The sequence below is a fragment of the Ursus arctos genome, unplaced genomic scaffold, assembly GCF_023065955.2.
Source record: "Ursus arctos isolate Adak ecotype North America unplaced genomic scaffold, UrsArc2.0 scaffold_12, whole genome shotgun sequence".
Taxonomy (NCBI): Eukaryota; Metazoa; Chordata; class Mammalia; order Carnivora; family Ursidae; genus Ursus; species Ursus arctos.
The window spans coordinates 58603127-58617601 of record NW_026622786.1 but is presented as its reverse complement, the minus strand read 5'-3'; the positions used below and the strand labels follow the sequence as shown (position 1 = coordinate 58617601).

Sequence of the window (14475 nt, the reverse complement as noted above, 5' to 3'; positions counted from 1 at the left end):
CAAGGTCCCCTATTCCACATAATCCTATCCCAGGGCAAATCAATTTCTGCAAACAGATGCTTCAGACTGTCAGTTTCCCAGTTCATCATAACCACACAGACTCTGAACCCCAGTTTAGGCTCAGCTGGAATTCTCTCCACATTAAGAATTACTGCACATTCTGATTTCTCATCCACTAGAGGTCTGCCTTCCAAATGAAAAGCAAGTATGAGACAGAGTAAAATGTGTAATATAAATTTATTCCGTGACATTTTCCTCATTGAAGATACTTTAAAATAGATTAAAATATATCAATATTTCATGAAAATACCTAGAAGAATTTAGATAATACTTGTAATATACATGATTTAACCCTGAATATACATTTTTTAAATTTCAAACATCATTTTTTAAAAAATAACATAAAAATGGTAAGGATTGCGGCATTCTTCATATATCCCATGTCTCATAAATTTTAATTCAACTGCCAGTTCTCTTCTCAACTATATATGTTAAGGGTATTTGCTTCTGTTGTTGAATGGTGACAGTATCCATTTTCTGTTTCTCAGCAGTGATTTTTAGGTCTTCCTTCTCCGATTCTTCCAGGAAATGCTTCATGCTGAGTTTGAATAGTAATCGAGGGTCTGGTCCAGAAAGTGGTGGGCAATTACAGATCTCTCTAATTTTAAGAGCCTATAAATAAAGAATACGATACTATATATATATATTTATTTATTTAAATTTATTTATTTATAAACAAAATGTACATACAAAATATTTTTAAATGTATTTATTTATAAATTTAAATTTATTAAAATTATTCCAGTAATTCTTAATATGCTCTTCATAAAACAATGAAATATAAGAATACATGCTGTATTTTTGGAATAAAAGGTATCTTAATTATAACACATGAAAGAGAACCATACAGAAATTCATGGTACATAGTTACATTTTCATTATTTGTTCACACAGTAATGTATTTGAAACAAACAACTCTATCTGCAGTGACTGCCTGATGTCCTATTGGGGATAAACAAGACTTCTTAGAGGTGTCTCTATGATTTCAGTCAAACGAGGCCTGACCGTGAGAACACCCATCCAGATTTAAAAAGATCTGAAGACTCAAGAAATGAGAACAATAGCATACAGAAGTGTGAACATACTGAAAGAAGACACACATAACTAGGGCAGTCGGAGGGAGTACTGATGCTAATAACCTAGAAAAGTAAGCAAAGCAAAACCATCATAATTTTTAATTCCATGAAAAACAAAATGCTATAGGAAAAGTAATCACAGTCTACAACATGGCTCAGCTGTGACTGGTGTTTACAGTTTTAAAAACACTAAAAAACTAAGAGGCAGCCCACGGAATGGGAGAATATATTTGCAAATGATACTACAGATAAAAGACAGGTATCCAAGATCTACAAAGAACTTCTCAAACTCAATATGCAAGAAACAAATAAATCATAAAATGGGCAAAAGATATGAACTGACACTTTTCCAATGAAGACATACAAAAATGGCTAACAGACACATGAAAAAATGTTCAAAATCATTAGCCATCAGGGAAATTCAAATCAAAACCACACTGAGATACCACCTTACGCCAGTTAGAATGGCAAAAATTGACAAGGCAAGAAACAACAATTGTTGGAGAGGATGTGGAGAAAGGGGATCCCTCCTACATTGTTGGTGGGAATGCAAGTTGGTACAGCCACTCTGGAAAACCGTGTGGAGGTCCCTTAAAAAGTTAAAAATTGAGCTACCCTATGATCCAGCCATTGCACTACTGGGTATTTACCCCAAAGATACAGACATAGTGAAGGGAAGGCCATATGCACCCCAATGTTCATAGCAGCATTGTCCACAATAGCTAAATCGTGGAAGGAGCCGAGATGCCCTTCAACAGATGACTGGATTAAGAAGCTGTGGTCCATATATACAATGGAATATTACTCAGCTATCAAAAAGAACGATTTCTCAACATTTGCTGCAACATGGACGGCACTGGAGGAGATAATGCTAAGTGAAATAAGTCAAGCAGAGAAAGACAATTATCATATGGTTTCTCTCATCTATGGAACATAAGAACTAGGAAGATCGGTAGAAGAAGAAAGGGATAAAGAAAGGGGGGGTAATCAGAAGGGGGAATGAAGCATGAGCGACTACGGACTCTGAGAAACAAACTGCGGGCTTCAGAGGTGAGGTGGGTGGGGGAATGGGATAGGCTGGTGATGGGTAGTAAGGAGGGCAGGAATTGCATGGTGCACTGGGTGTTATACGCAACTAATGAATGATGGAACTTTACATCAAAAACCAGGGATGTACTGTATGGTGACTAACATAATATAATAAAAAAATATTTAAAAAATAAAATAAATAAATAATAAAATAAAAACACTAAATCTTGATCTACCCCAAATCACAACTCAATACTGGGAAGACGGAGAGTTGGATCATGTGTGTGCGTGCACAGGGTGTGCCAACGATAAGGGGAACCTTAGTTCTCATCCTCTACAGGGGAAAGTAAATTGGTAATGCCTAAAATTGAAAAGTTAAGAAGTAGTAAGTATGTGTGTTATGTAGATACAGTGGGAAATACTTAAAGAACCATTGAAGAGAGCTGAAGATGGTTACCCTTAAAAAATTGAGGGCAGGGTAGGGGGACTGCAGCTTTAAATAAGCAGACTTGGAGATCTAGGTGATTCTCTAAAGTGGCTACATAAATGACTTTAAGACACAAAAACTAAAACAGAAAAATTTTAAGGAAAAAACATTTTTTATCTAAGGAGGGCTTAAAAGAAAGAAATTTAGGGAAGGGACCTACTTTAATTTTTTATTACTTCTAACTTTTTTATAGTGATGCACGTTAAGTAAGTAAAGCAGGGAAGGAAACAGTCAGTGTTTGTGAGGATAGTAAAATTTTGGAAAGATTAGCCCATCGAGGTCTCACTGATAAAATAATGATGGCAGTGGGGAAGGGGTACTGCTTGGAGGGAGGTACGGGAAGGAGAGAGGAAGGCGAGGAGACCTGAAGGACATGAGGGAAGAGGTCACATGGATACCTGGAAGAACAGCATTCCAAGAAGCAGCAGGGAGTGTGCAAGGACCTGCAATGGAAGCATGCCTGGACAGTTCTGGAACAGTGAGGAAGCTAGCTCAGCTGGAGCTGAGCAGGGTAGGGGCAGAAGCAGATTATGTAGGATCTCATGTATTATAGTAAGGATTTCAGGTTTTACCATGAGTGGGCCTACCCCTGATATTTGTGGGGTCCATGGCAAGAATGTAATTGGAGGCTCAGATACCATGTGTTTAAATATCTAAAAGCAGTAATTCAAGCTAATAAACTACTGCAAAAAATATGTTCTATTCTCCTACTTTGAGGAATACACATTCAAAATGACCCCGAAGGCCAGGTATAAAATTAGAATTCTTGAATTCTGCAATGTGAAAGGTTGCAGGAGCCTGCCCACCTCCTGCCACTGACCTGCTGTCCACTCCCTTCTCCTCCCATCCCTGGCTCAGTGGGCACTGTGAAGGGCCTTGTGTGCGTGCATCCAAGGGAAGAGATCCACACAGGCCCCAGAAGCAGGCTCAAAAGTGTTTGGGCAAGGAATTCCATTATCCCAAATACCAGAGTGCCACGTGGTAGGGGCACAGGTTCTTAGGAATATTCCTTCATGTTCCACAGGAGAGGAAGGCATGCAGCCAGAAGCAAACCAGAAAAAGGTCTTCTAAATGGATGAGGCCATGGAAGGAGCTTGGATCTAGGAACACTTCTGATTCTGAAGGAGGCGATGAGTTACCAAAATATACTAACGAGGAAAAAGCATTAAAGTGAAATTCTGTGGTGACAGGGCCTTATCTGACTTTCTTTGTATCTCACAATCATCCATTGAGCATTAAAAAAAAAAAAGTTCATTAAAGTAAACTGAACTGAAAAATCAAGAAAATGTTTCACAACTACAGCACTGAAGTAAACAGCAAGTCAGAGCCTCAGCTAAATGGCACCCTTCCGTCCGAACCCAGCTACCTTTGAGAGTGGAAGCTGCTATTAAACTTGACACTGAGACATCAAGCACAGGCTGAGACTGCCCTAGCAAAATGAGGGCAGAGTCTACTCTTGCTTTAACTCCTTTACAGCCACTGTGATATCCTTTTCCAAGCAGAGGCTGCTATGTGACGGCTGCTACCTCACATGCCGAAGACGTTCACTGGAGTCAGTAAAGGGGCAAGTGTGGAGTCCAGCAGGTAACAGCTGGCACAGCGGAATGTAGCAAAGAGAGATGCCAAGCAGCAAATGAACGGGAAAGCAGAATCCCATCTAATCTTTTATATTCAGCACAAGCTCTTCTCTCTCCCCTAAGTTCTTTTTCAGTATTTTTACACTCAGCCAATATTTAGAACACCACACTGAGTGAGGTGCTATGCACACATCAGTCTGAATAAACAGTCATGATCCCTGCCCTCACACAATTTACTTTGCATTTCTCCATTACTGGGCATTTGAATTGTTTCCATCGTTTTGTTTTGTTTTATTTGGCTTTAATAAATGACCCTATGGGGGAGCCTGGGTGGCTCAGCTGGTTAAGCGTCTGCCTTGATCTCAGGTCATGATCTCAGGATCCTGGGATCAAGCCCCGCATCAGGCTTCCTGCTCAGCGGGAAGCCTGTTTCTCCCTCTCCCTCTGCCCCTCCCCACCACTCCCTCTCTCTCTCTCAAATAAATAAAATCTTTAAAAAAAATTTTTTTAATTAATTACCCTATGAAAATCTTTGCTTAAAGAAAAAATGTTGTAACTTCCATTTGGGTTTACTTGAAGTACACCCCCCAAAACAGAATGATCTGAACAGAGTATAATTTTAGTTTATATAGGACCAGATTGCTTTCTATCAGAAAGGTTTTACCAACTTATAATGTCTTCAGCATACAGGCCTACCTAAGTTATTCATAATCAGCATTACATAAAATTTCATGATTTTTATCTAGATAACCATATCATTTCAAACCTCAGAATCCTTAGAAATCATCAGCTGCAGTTTACAGATTGAGGAAATTGAACCCCAGAGAGGTTGTGACTGGCAGGGAACAAAAAATTGCTTGGCAAATGTTTACGGCAGCTTTATTCATAACTGCCCAAACTTGGGGAAACCAAATGTCCTTCAGTAGGTGAATGGGTAAATAATCTGTGTTACATCTAGACAGTGGAATATTATTGAGTGCTAAGAAGAAATGATCTATCAAGCCATGAAAACACATGAAGGAAACTTAAATGCATATTTTTAAGCAAAAGAAAAAATCTACCTAAAAAAAAGCTATATAGTGTATGATTCCTACTACACACATAGCATTTTGGAAAAGGCAAACTATGGAGATACTAAAAAGATCCATGATTGCTGGGGCTAAGCAGGGAGAGAGGGACAAATAGGCAGAGTATTTTTAGGGCAATGAAACTACACTGTGTGACACTGCGATGGTGAATACAAGTCATTATATTTGTCAAAACCCACAAAGTATACACCAAGAGTTACCCCTAATATAAACTAGGGACTTTGGGTCATAAAGACGGGTCAATGTAGGTTCATCTTTTGTAATAAATGCACCACTCTGGTGCAGGACTTTGATAGTAGGGGAAACTAAGCAGAGGCAAGGGGTATATGAGATATTTCTCCTGTACCCTCCATGAAATTTTGCTGTGAACCTAAAACTGCTCTTAAAAATGTCTAATTAGAAAAAAATGACGGTGGCATAGAAGTAAAAAGGCTTAGAAAAAAAGGGATTAGAACCCACTTCTGTTGTTTTTGATGCTTTTACACTATGATGCTTTTGTACTAATTTTTTTTGCACCACATTTTGTTTCTTAAGTAAATCTTTTACTAAAAAAAAGTCTTTTTGAGATGTCTAAGCTATGCTTCATTGCTAGAAAAACTATATATTCTTCATAAAGGTTTTCTCTTAATATTTCTACATGTGTGAATTGTTTCTCTCCTCCAACTATCAAAACAAAATCCTATTACAGACCATACACATTTCTATCAAATCTTCATCTACTTTGCACAGTAAGATTTTATCACATATGTTGATAAAATTTTTATTTTTTACTTTCCTTTCCACATTTATTTTATTACATTTCAGGGTGTCAACATCTTTTATTTTTATAAATTCAAATCTATCTTATTAAATGCACTTATTAGGGTATTATGCTAAGTGAAGTAAGTCAATCAGAGAAAGACAATTATCATACAGTTTCACTCATATGTGGAATACAAGAAATAGCGCAGAGGTTCATAGGGGAAGGGAGCAAAAACTGAATGGGAAGAAATCAGAGAGGGAGACAAACCCTCGGTGATTCTTTACTCCAGGAAACAAACTGAGGGTTGTAGAAAGGGAGGTCAGAGGGGGGATGGGGTGACCGGGTGATGGGCAATAAGAAGGGCACTTAATGTGATAAGCACCGGGTGTTATACACAAATAATGAATCATTGAACACTACATCAAAAACTAATGATGTACTACATGTTGGTTATTGAATTAAAAAAAAAAGATGCTAGCAAATAAATGATACTTTTTAACCAGGTGAAAAAAAAATAAACTTATTAAATATCTCTTTATAAGTAAGCAACATTTTCCCACTGTACAACTAGAATATGTCTTTCTGTTGCCTTTACTTTGTTTTCTGCATTTAACTTTATGCACTGCACATAACAGGTACGTAATAAATGCATGCTGAATTTTAAAGAACACCTATAGAACACAAGCTCTGAATAAATCATTATGATAAATGTCATAGGGAAAACAGTCTTAAAGAGTTGAGAGTCTAGGAGAAAGCAAGAATGTACTCTAATAAGAAAAATATACAGTTCTAAGAATCCCAGGGAAGACTGGAGTTAAATACGGAATTGGCCAGCCTACAGATTCCCACTTGAAGTGAAAGAAATGAACATATACTGTTCACTTTCTATGTGCCTTCAACTGTGCCAGGTATTTTACTTATGTTATCTCAATTGGTGTTATGGTATGAAGCACCTTTGAAATCTTGGGCCCAATGCAGAATATTTAACATTAAAGTGTCTTGTAAGATAGGGAGGGAAGGAAAGAGGGAAGGAGGCAGGACCTTACCCACACAAATACTCAAGTATGTACATCAGTCAGGAGATACTGGTATCACAATTTTATAGATGAAGAACCTAAAGGTTAGATTAGGGAACTTCTGCAAAGTCAGGAGGGTGGATCAGAATTAAAACCCAAAGCTCCCAAGACCACTGCTATTTTTAAACTATCTCCCATAAGCATCCTTTTTCCGTTACCAACTATTAGTTTGCTACATGCTAAATTTCCATGAGGGAATGTAACCGCTATTCAACCGCATTCATTGCCCAATTTTTCTATTTTTTTTTTTAAGATTTTATTTATTTATTTAACAGAGCAAGAGACAGCCAGTGAGAGAGGGAACACAAGCAGGGGGAGCAGGAGAGGAAGAAGCAGGCTCCCAGCGGAGCAGGATGTGGGGCTCGATCCCAGAACGACAGGATCACGCCCTGAGCCAAAGGCAGATGCTTAATGACTGAGCCACCCAGGCGCCCCCAATTTTTCTATTTTTAACCCAATATTATTTTACTTCTCTTGCCTATTATGACCCATCATGCAATCATGTAAAAAATATTCATTAAGCATCTCAGAAACTGTCACAGGCACTAGGGAGACAGCAGTGAGCAAGGGCCTTATGTTCTTAGAGGAGGAGACAGACAACAAACAAGTAAACAAAATCATTTTGGTTAAGTACACAAAGAGACAAAACTGAACTCTGTTAGACAACGACTGCGCAGAAGAAGGGCTATTTGAGACTGGGGGAATCAAGGAGAGCCTCTGAAGGGAGATGGCGTTTGTGTAACAAGAGCTGAGGGAAGAATATTTCAGGTAGAGAAGTCAGCAAGTAGAGGAGCGGTGAGGAGGAAACAAGCTCAGTGTGAAATAACTGGAATCAAGGAAAACCTGGGGGAGAGGGACATGTGGAAAAGTTGGAGAAAGAAGCAGTGGCCAAATTACCTAACTTAAAGACAGCTAGGAATTTGGATTTTTATCCTAAATTCAAGAGATACCACTAAAAGGTTTTACGCAGGGAAATGACGTTTAAAAGATCATTCTGGCTACTGTACTGCATGCAAACAGGCTATTGTTAGGCGATTAGGTGAAAAACCGAACAGGAAGATTACAATAGGAGATGACGGCAGTTAATCCAGGTGAAGGATGATGGTGGTGGAGAAGGCGCAGAAGACAAGACCTTCTTGTGGTAGGATATAGAGAAGGAATCAAAAACGAGTCCTGAGTTCCTTCCTCTGTGTTAACAGCACTGCTTTTTTTACACTACCCATGTATGTGAGGATAATCTACTTGCTCTGAGTAAATAATTATTGTTACCTAGTACTGTACTGTTTGCTGGTTAATGACCCCAGTCTATACTTTTAAAGGTGGTATTTTTTATCAGTTTGTCAAAACAAAATGTTCATAAAATGGATCAGATAATTAACAATGTCCCTTTCTATATTTTGAAGCTAGAGTTAAAATTATTCACTGAATAACTTCTCTTTAAACTTTCGAAAAATTCTCCAAAATAAATCCCCATCAGGGCTAAGTGCTCTTTTCTTTGCTACTTTGTTATGACTGTGGGTTTCGGATACAGCTGTTTTTATTTATTTTATTTAATTATACGTTACCTCTTCCTTCAGAAATTAATTTGAGGAGGTACATTCTAGTTACAATTTCTACTTCTAGCTGTATCCACTTTGGCAGTTCTCTCTCTCACACACACACACTCTTTACACTTTAATTACTTCTGATTCTGACCTGAGCCATTAATTAACATCATCTACCTAAAAATAACATTCTCTCAAGTATTTTGGTTTTCCTACATGTTAATTATCGTAGCTCTTCTCCTGATCCTATTTACCTTTTACTCTTTGTCTAACTAACTGATTCGATAATTTTCACTTTGACAAAATTTCTGAAACAATCAACTATTATAATTTTGTTTATTTCTGCTTAATTTTATTTTCCCTGTCTGGGGCACGCTATATGTCTTGATTTCCCTTCTCTTTTTCTAATATAGGCATTTAAATTGGTAATTTTTTTTTTACATACAGGTTTGACAGCAATCCATGAAAATACAACTACAACCATTACAAATTTTTTTTTGTTTATTCTAAGGAGTGCTCTTATGGTTATGGATTTCTTGTCTTATACATACAAGAATTTTAATTTTCATGTGGCTGCCCTATTTTAATTTTTGTCATATTAATTTTAATGTACTATGTTCTGATAATTTGAACCATAACATTTTTATATTATATTATGTATACATATTTTGTCCAAGTTAATAACCAATATTTTTCTGAAAGATGTATGTACATTCGGGAAAAAAAATACATCCTTTTCCTGGCATTTAGTTTTTTGTGTCAATTGAATCTTACTTATCATACTTTCAACTCAATTCTTTATTAGTTCCTTACTTTATCTATGGTTTTCTAAGAATAGCAGGGTGCAAGCGAAAATCACAATCATATATAAACAGACTAAATGATAAACTCTATCTAATCCTTGATCATCTGTAGATTCTGGAAAGAGAACTCCAGCTACTAAGTACTTCACTGATAGATTGTTCTAAGTGTTCCATGTATTAAGGCATCTTCTATCTTAAAAGAAAGAAAAGTCGGTTTGACTAGATAGCATACCAAAATGTATTATTTCCACTGTTTTTTATTTCTTTTCCCCTAAATTCTTACACTTCTCCAAAATCTAAAAGGTAAGATCTAAAGTCATTCTTACTTCTGTGTGCCTTTATATTTTCCTTTTATACTTGGCAGCTTATAAAATCCTATCTTTGCGATGAAAATTAAACACTTGGCAAATATCTAGGCATTGTCATTTCAGGACATCTCGGGCATGATGCTCTGGGGTTCTAAATACCCACCCTGAGAAATGTTATCTAAATCAAACATGTTATAAAAACCACAGGCAAAGAAATTAAGACATAAATGAAGGACTGGCGTTTTCTACTGTTCTATGTAGCTTGATTTCATGTCTTTTCAGTGTTCTTCCATTTTTCAGACGTTCTTTAGCTTTGGGTGTTTTAATTTGGTTGTGCTGTGTTTCTTTATCCCCAGCATCAATGAGTCTTTGCTCTGGGGCATCAATTCTGCTCCTCACAGCCTCCACTGAAAGTTTTACAGCTTGTCTGCTGTATTCACAAGTTTAGCAATTTTCTGGAACGGATGTATCTTACATTTGTAGTCATTCTTTCTTCTTCTGTCACTTTCAACGTAGTCAAATCAGCCTTCTCATGCCAGCTTCAGGGGGCACCTAGGCTGTCCTTTCCAACGTAGGAAAGCTTTTAAGTTACATCCGAGATTTGTTTTGTTTTTTGTTTTTGTGTGTTTTGTTTTCGTTTTTTTTAGATTTTTCAACTCTTTGAAGCTCATCTACTGGAAGAAAATGGGCATTTCAGAGGCTTTTTGTTGTTATTGTTAGACTTAGTTTAGATGAGGGTCCTTGCGGTGTTATTAGTTGAGGACACTCACACACAACATGTCCTTTAAATACAATTACCTATGATCATCTTTCTTTTCAACTCTAATGTACTCATCATCATTCTGATTTTTAAAAAATCTCTCCCATCTACCTCTTAAATCTACTCTTGAACAGGAGAAAAAAGTAGCTGCAACACCTTTTCTTCCATTAAATTTGATTTGGCTGGTCTGAGTTCCTTCTTCACTGTTCTATATAGATTCCTCCTGAAGACGCACACATAGGTTAGCCTTTTGAGACAGAGGACAATGATAATTCCCCTCAATCAAAAAAACTTCTCAGGTTGCTGAAAAACTGGTTATTTATGGGGTGCTAAATCATTACCCTACAATCACTTGCTGGCCATATGAGGGAAAACCATGTTGACAAAGGAAGGGCCAGGCCATCACCATCCAAACCTCTGATCAAATGTAGCATCACTAAATGTGGAGCAGCCAGATTAAGAGAAACCTGATGTGAAACAATATGAAACATAGCTGCACTGCCTATAAAATATTCTTGTCAAAATTTAACATCTGTTTACAGATATACAGAGAAACAAGTGTTAAAAAAAAGAGAGAGAGAGAGAGAGACAATAGACCCAAAATAGACTCACTTGTGGTAAGCCCCACATCAGCAAACAAAGATTTACAGCTAATCTAACTGCAGTTTCAACCTCTTCCAAAATGGAATCTTAAACCAGTGAATCTGGAATTTCCCAGTTAGCATTTAGTGAGGTAATCTGCCAGATAGACCACTGCCAGATAGCTCCTCTTTCCTTGTCCCTGCCCCTTTCTGCTTACAAAAGTCTCCCATTTTATTTGATTGTTTGGAGCTCCTTTTTATTGCTAGAAGGATGCTGTTCAATTCATGAATTGCTGAATAAAGCCAATTTGGTCTTTACGTCACTCAGTTGAATTTTGTTTTTTAACACAAGTTAGATGATATCACAAAAAAGCAATCACATAAATCTAGAACATGAGGCTACATATATTCAACAAGTCAATGGCATGTTCAAAAACAAACAAAACAAAAGGGGGGCCACTGTTCTGAAGTCAAAGAGACTTAAGGGACAAAACAACCAAATGCAAAACATGGATTTGATGGATCAGGATTTGAATAAACCAATGGTAAAACTATATTTTGAGACAGAGAAATCTGCATATGGACAGGATATTTATTTTTAATAAGAAATTACTATAAATCTTCTTAGGAATAATAGTATAATTGTGGATGAAAATGGTACTACTTTCTAAAATACATATGGGAGTAACTGGGAAGAAAGACCTCATGTCTGGCATTTACATTAAAATACTAATGGGAAAAAAAATAAGAGAAGATTCAAATGAAGCAAGTGACCAAAAGGTTGATAGTAATGAACGCGAGTGGAAAATGGGGGTTCATTAAATTATTCAAATTATTCTCTATCTTTACATGTGTTTTTAAGATTTATAATAAAAACAATTTTAAAGATGTTTTTCCTCTCTATTCTCCATTCTCCTGTCATTCCTGCATTTTTCTGACTTCATTCTTGATTTTATATCTATACCTTTAGTTCAAAATAACTCATGAAAGGTTTAAATGTTTTCCATTTTGGCACATGGACTATTTTGAGGTGAAGGCAATAAACCCCTGTGGGCTCAAGAGAAGATTTTGCTCCTCTCTTAACTACCTAAAAGAATATAAATTGGGGGGGTCTTTCCCAGAATAAGAGTTATTACCAGAAATAAATTTTATCTGGGTGACCCATGTGTATGAAAGGGCAAACATCTCATTACCAAATATCTGCTCTTCTCCTTATTGCCCTGTGAACTGCTCTCCTCCCCTTTGAAGCCCCAAGGCCTTATCCCATTCCTCAGCGCAGAATGGCATATATATTTCATTTTACCTGTCTTTGAACCTCTCACGTATGTGGGGTTCCCATATGTACAAAATTAAATTTGTTTTTCTTCTGTTAATCTCTCATGTCAATTTAATTTAGACCAGCCAGAAGAACCTCTAAAGGGTAAATAAAAATGTTACTGCCCCAACAACTTGAAAAAATGAAACCAATGCTTTTATATGCCACTTCAAGCTCTCTCCCTTAATTTCTATATGCAAACATATACTTCAAAAAAAAAAAAAAAGCCTAGGATTTTAGCATCAATAACCTCAATCAAAAACTCACTAGAAACAAATTTAACAGAAATGAATGAAAATAGTGGTTTGTTACTTTAAGAGATAGAAGAGAAACAGAATAAGGACAATGGCTATGTGACTACTTAAATTAACAAAAGAAAAATTTCTATTATATATTAGCCTGACAGGATGATTTGATTTAGTGTCTTTACTTGAAAGGCAAATCGAGGAAAACAGAAAATAAAAACAGAAGAAACTGTGAAAGACTTTGAAATGGGCAAGAAAGAACACTGGATACCCTATCAAGGGCATCCTTGAGTGTCACCTCTGCCTTTCAAGGCCTTAAAGCTGTTTTACAACTTCATAATCTGTAGAAAACCAGTAACAATGAAAATAATACCTGCCTGTAGAAATGTAAGCGAACTGTCTGGTGGAATGCAATTGATCACTGCCTCATCAATAGATCAGTTTTGCATCTGTCTGTAAAGTCGGTTCACCATTCCTGATTTTCTATATACCTATGGCTCTGAAATTCTCCTGTGAGCTAGCTGTAACACATTACTGGCTCTCTCCGTAATAATAAGTTAAAGAAAATCTCAGATATTGCTCATCATATATTTGTGTAAGTCACGATTTTACCTTTAAAAATGTTTTCCCTCTAATTCATTTCATTTCCTTTCATAAACTGAAATGGAAATTGGAGTCTGACTAGTTTTTGAAGTGGTCTAAAGAAGTTAGTTATAAATAACTAAAAATTTTAATAGATACAAAAAATTTAAAAATTAAGGCCTCCTTGACACAGGTCAATTTTCCTCTAATGATAAATAAGAAAAAGTTCTCAAATAAATTTTGTAATCAACCACTGCTGACATAGGAGAGCGATATACTATGAGATGGCTGTATTTATTACCAATAACAACTGAAATATTTATTAAACAACTGCTGGCACACATCAGGATTCTTCTAGGCACTACCTATCAAGTAAAACATCACTTACTCATAAAAAATAAACCACAATAATTAGGTTTAGAAAAAGAAAAAAAAAACAGGAAAAAAAATTAATGGCCAGAGAAGCTTCATAATTAGATTAAAGTATAAACCAAGTCATTTCAAGAGAAAAAATCACCTCCATTTTTAAACACATTTTTCAAAAAATATCATACTTTTCTTTCCCCCTAAAAGCAATTTTTTCTAATAGCCCATTCACTTCAGCCTCAAGTAGATACACGTCACATGCACCATAATATTTTTTTAAGGTTTTAGACAATGTTACTGTCAGGCTTCCTGGCTTTATATGATTCAGAGGCCAATTCAATTACAGTAGCTGCTATGATATTTGCCTTTTCCTCAACACTCTCCATGTCAGACAAAATGAAATTCTGTAAGGTGAACAGTGTATGTTTGTGTACACTGGCCAACAACGACATTTCACTTCAATGTTAAACACTCATATATTCTACTCATGAGATGTATAATATTAATGATTTATGCATTTACTTTGTCCAATTATAAATGCATAAGAATGATTTACAAGATCTCTACCCCCAGCTTCCTGAAAGTTTAAAGAATTCGAGATAAAATGAGATTAAAATGAATGCATTTATAGCCTGCCAGTATCTATAAAAACTGAATGCAGTAAATTTGAACATCAAGATTTAAAAAACAGTTTACAAATAAGGCTGACACTGAAAGTTCTAAGAGTCATTAAAAAATAAATCCTCTTCAAAATTATAATAACATAACCCTAAGGCCAAATTAAATGTTTTTCTTATACATTCTATCATTCTCCATCTCCTTCCCCCAACTAAGAA

General features: G+C 36.3%; 1 protein-coding gene across 10 annotated transcripts in view; it reads right to left on the bottom strand.

Moving 5' to 3' along the window:
* Positions 1–14475, bottom strand: part of OMA1 (OMA1 zinc metallopeptidase) — a 90172-nt gene that overhangs the window by 12163 nt on the left and 63534 nt on the right. For 3 of the 10 annotated variants that reach the window (XM_026497992.4, XM_026497993.4, XM_026497994.4), the window contains exon 9: positions 219–672. The exons of 1 other annotated variant lie outside the window; for it this stretch is intronic. In XM_026497992.4, the coding sequence (XP_026353777.1) occupies positions 460–672 (213 nt within the window). In that variant the 3' untranslated portion in view covers positions 219–459. Of the gene's footprint in view, positions 1–218; positions 673–9009; positions 10798–14475 lie in introns of those variants that run through there. 6 more of the 10 variants (XM_048220368.2, XM_048220367.2, XM_044383836.3 and 3 more) reach the window with 4 other exon arrangements.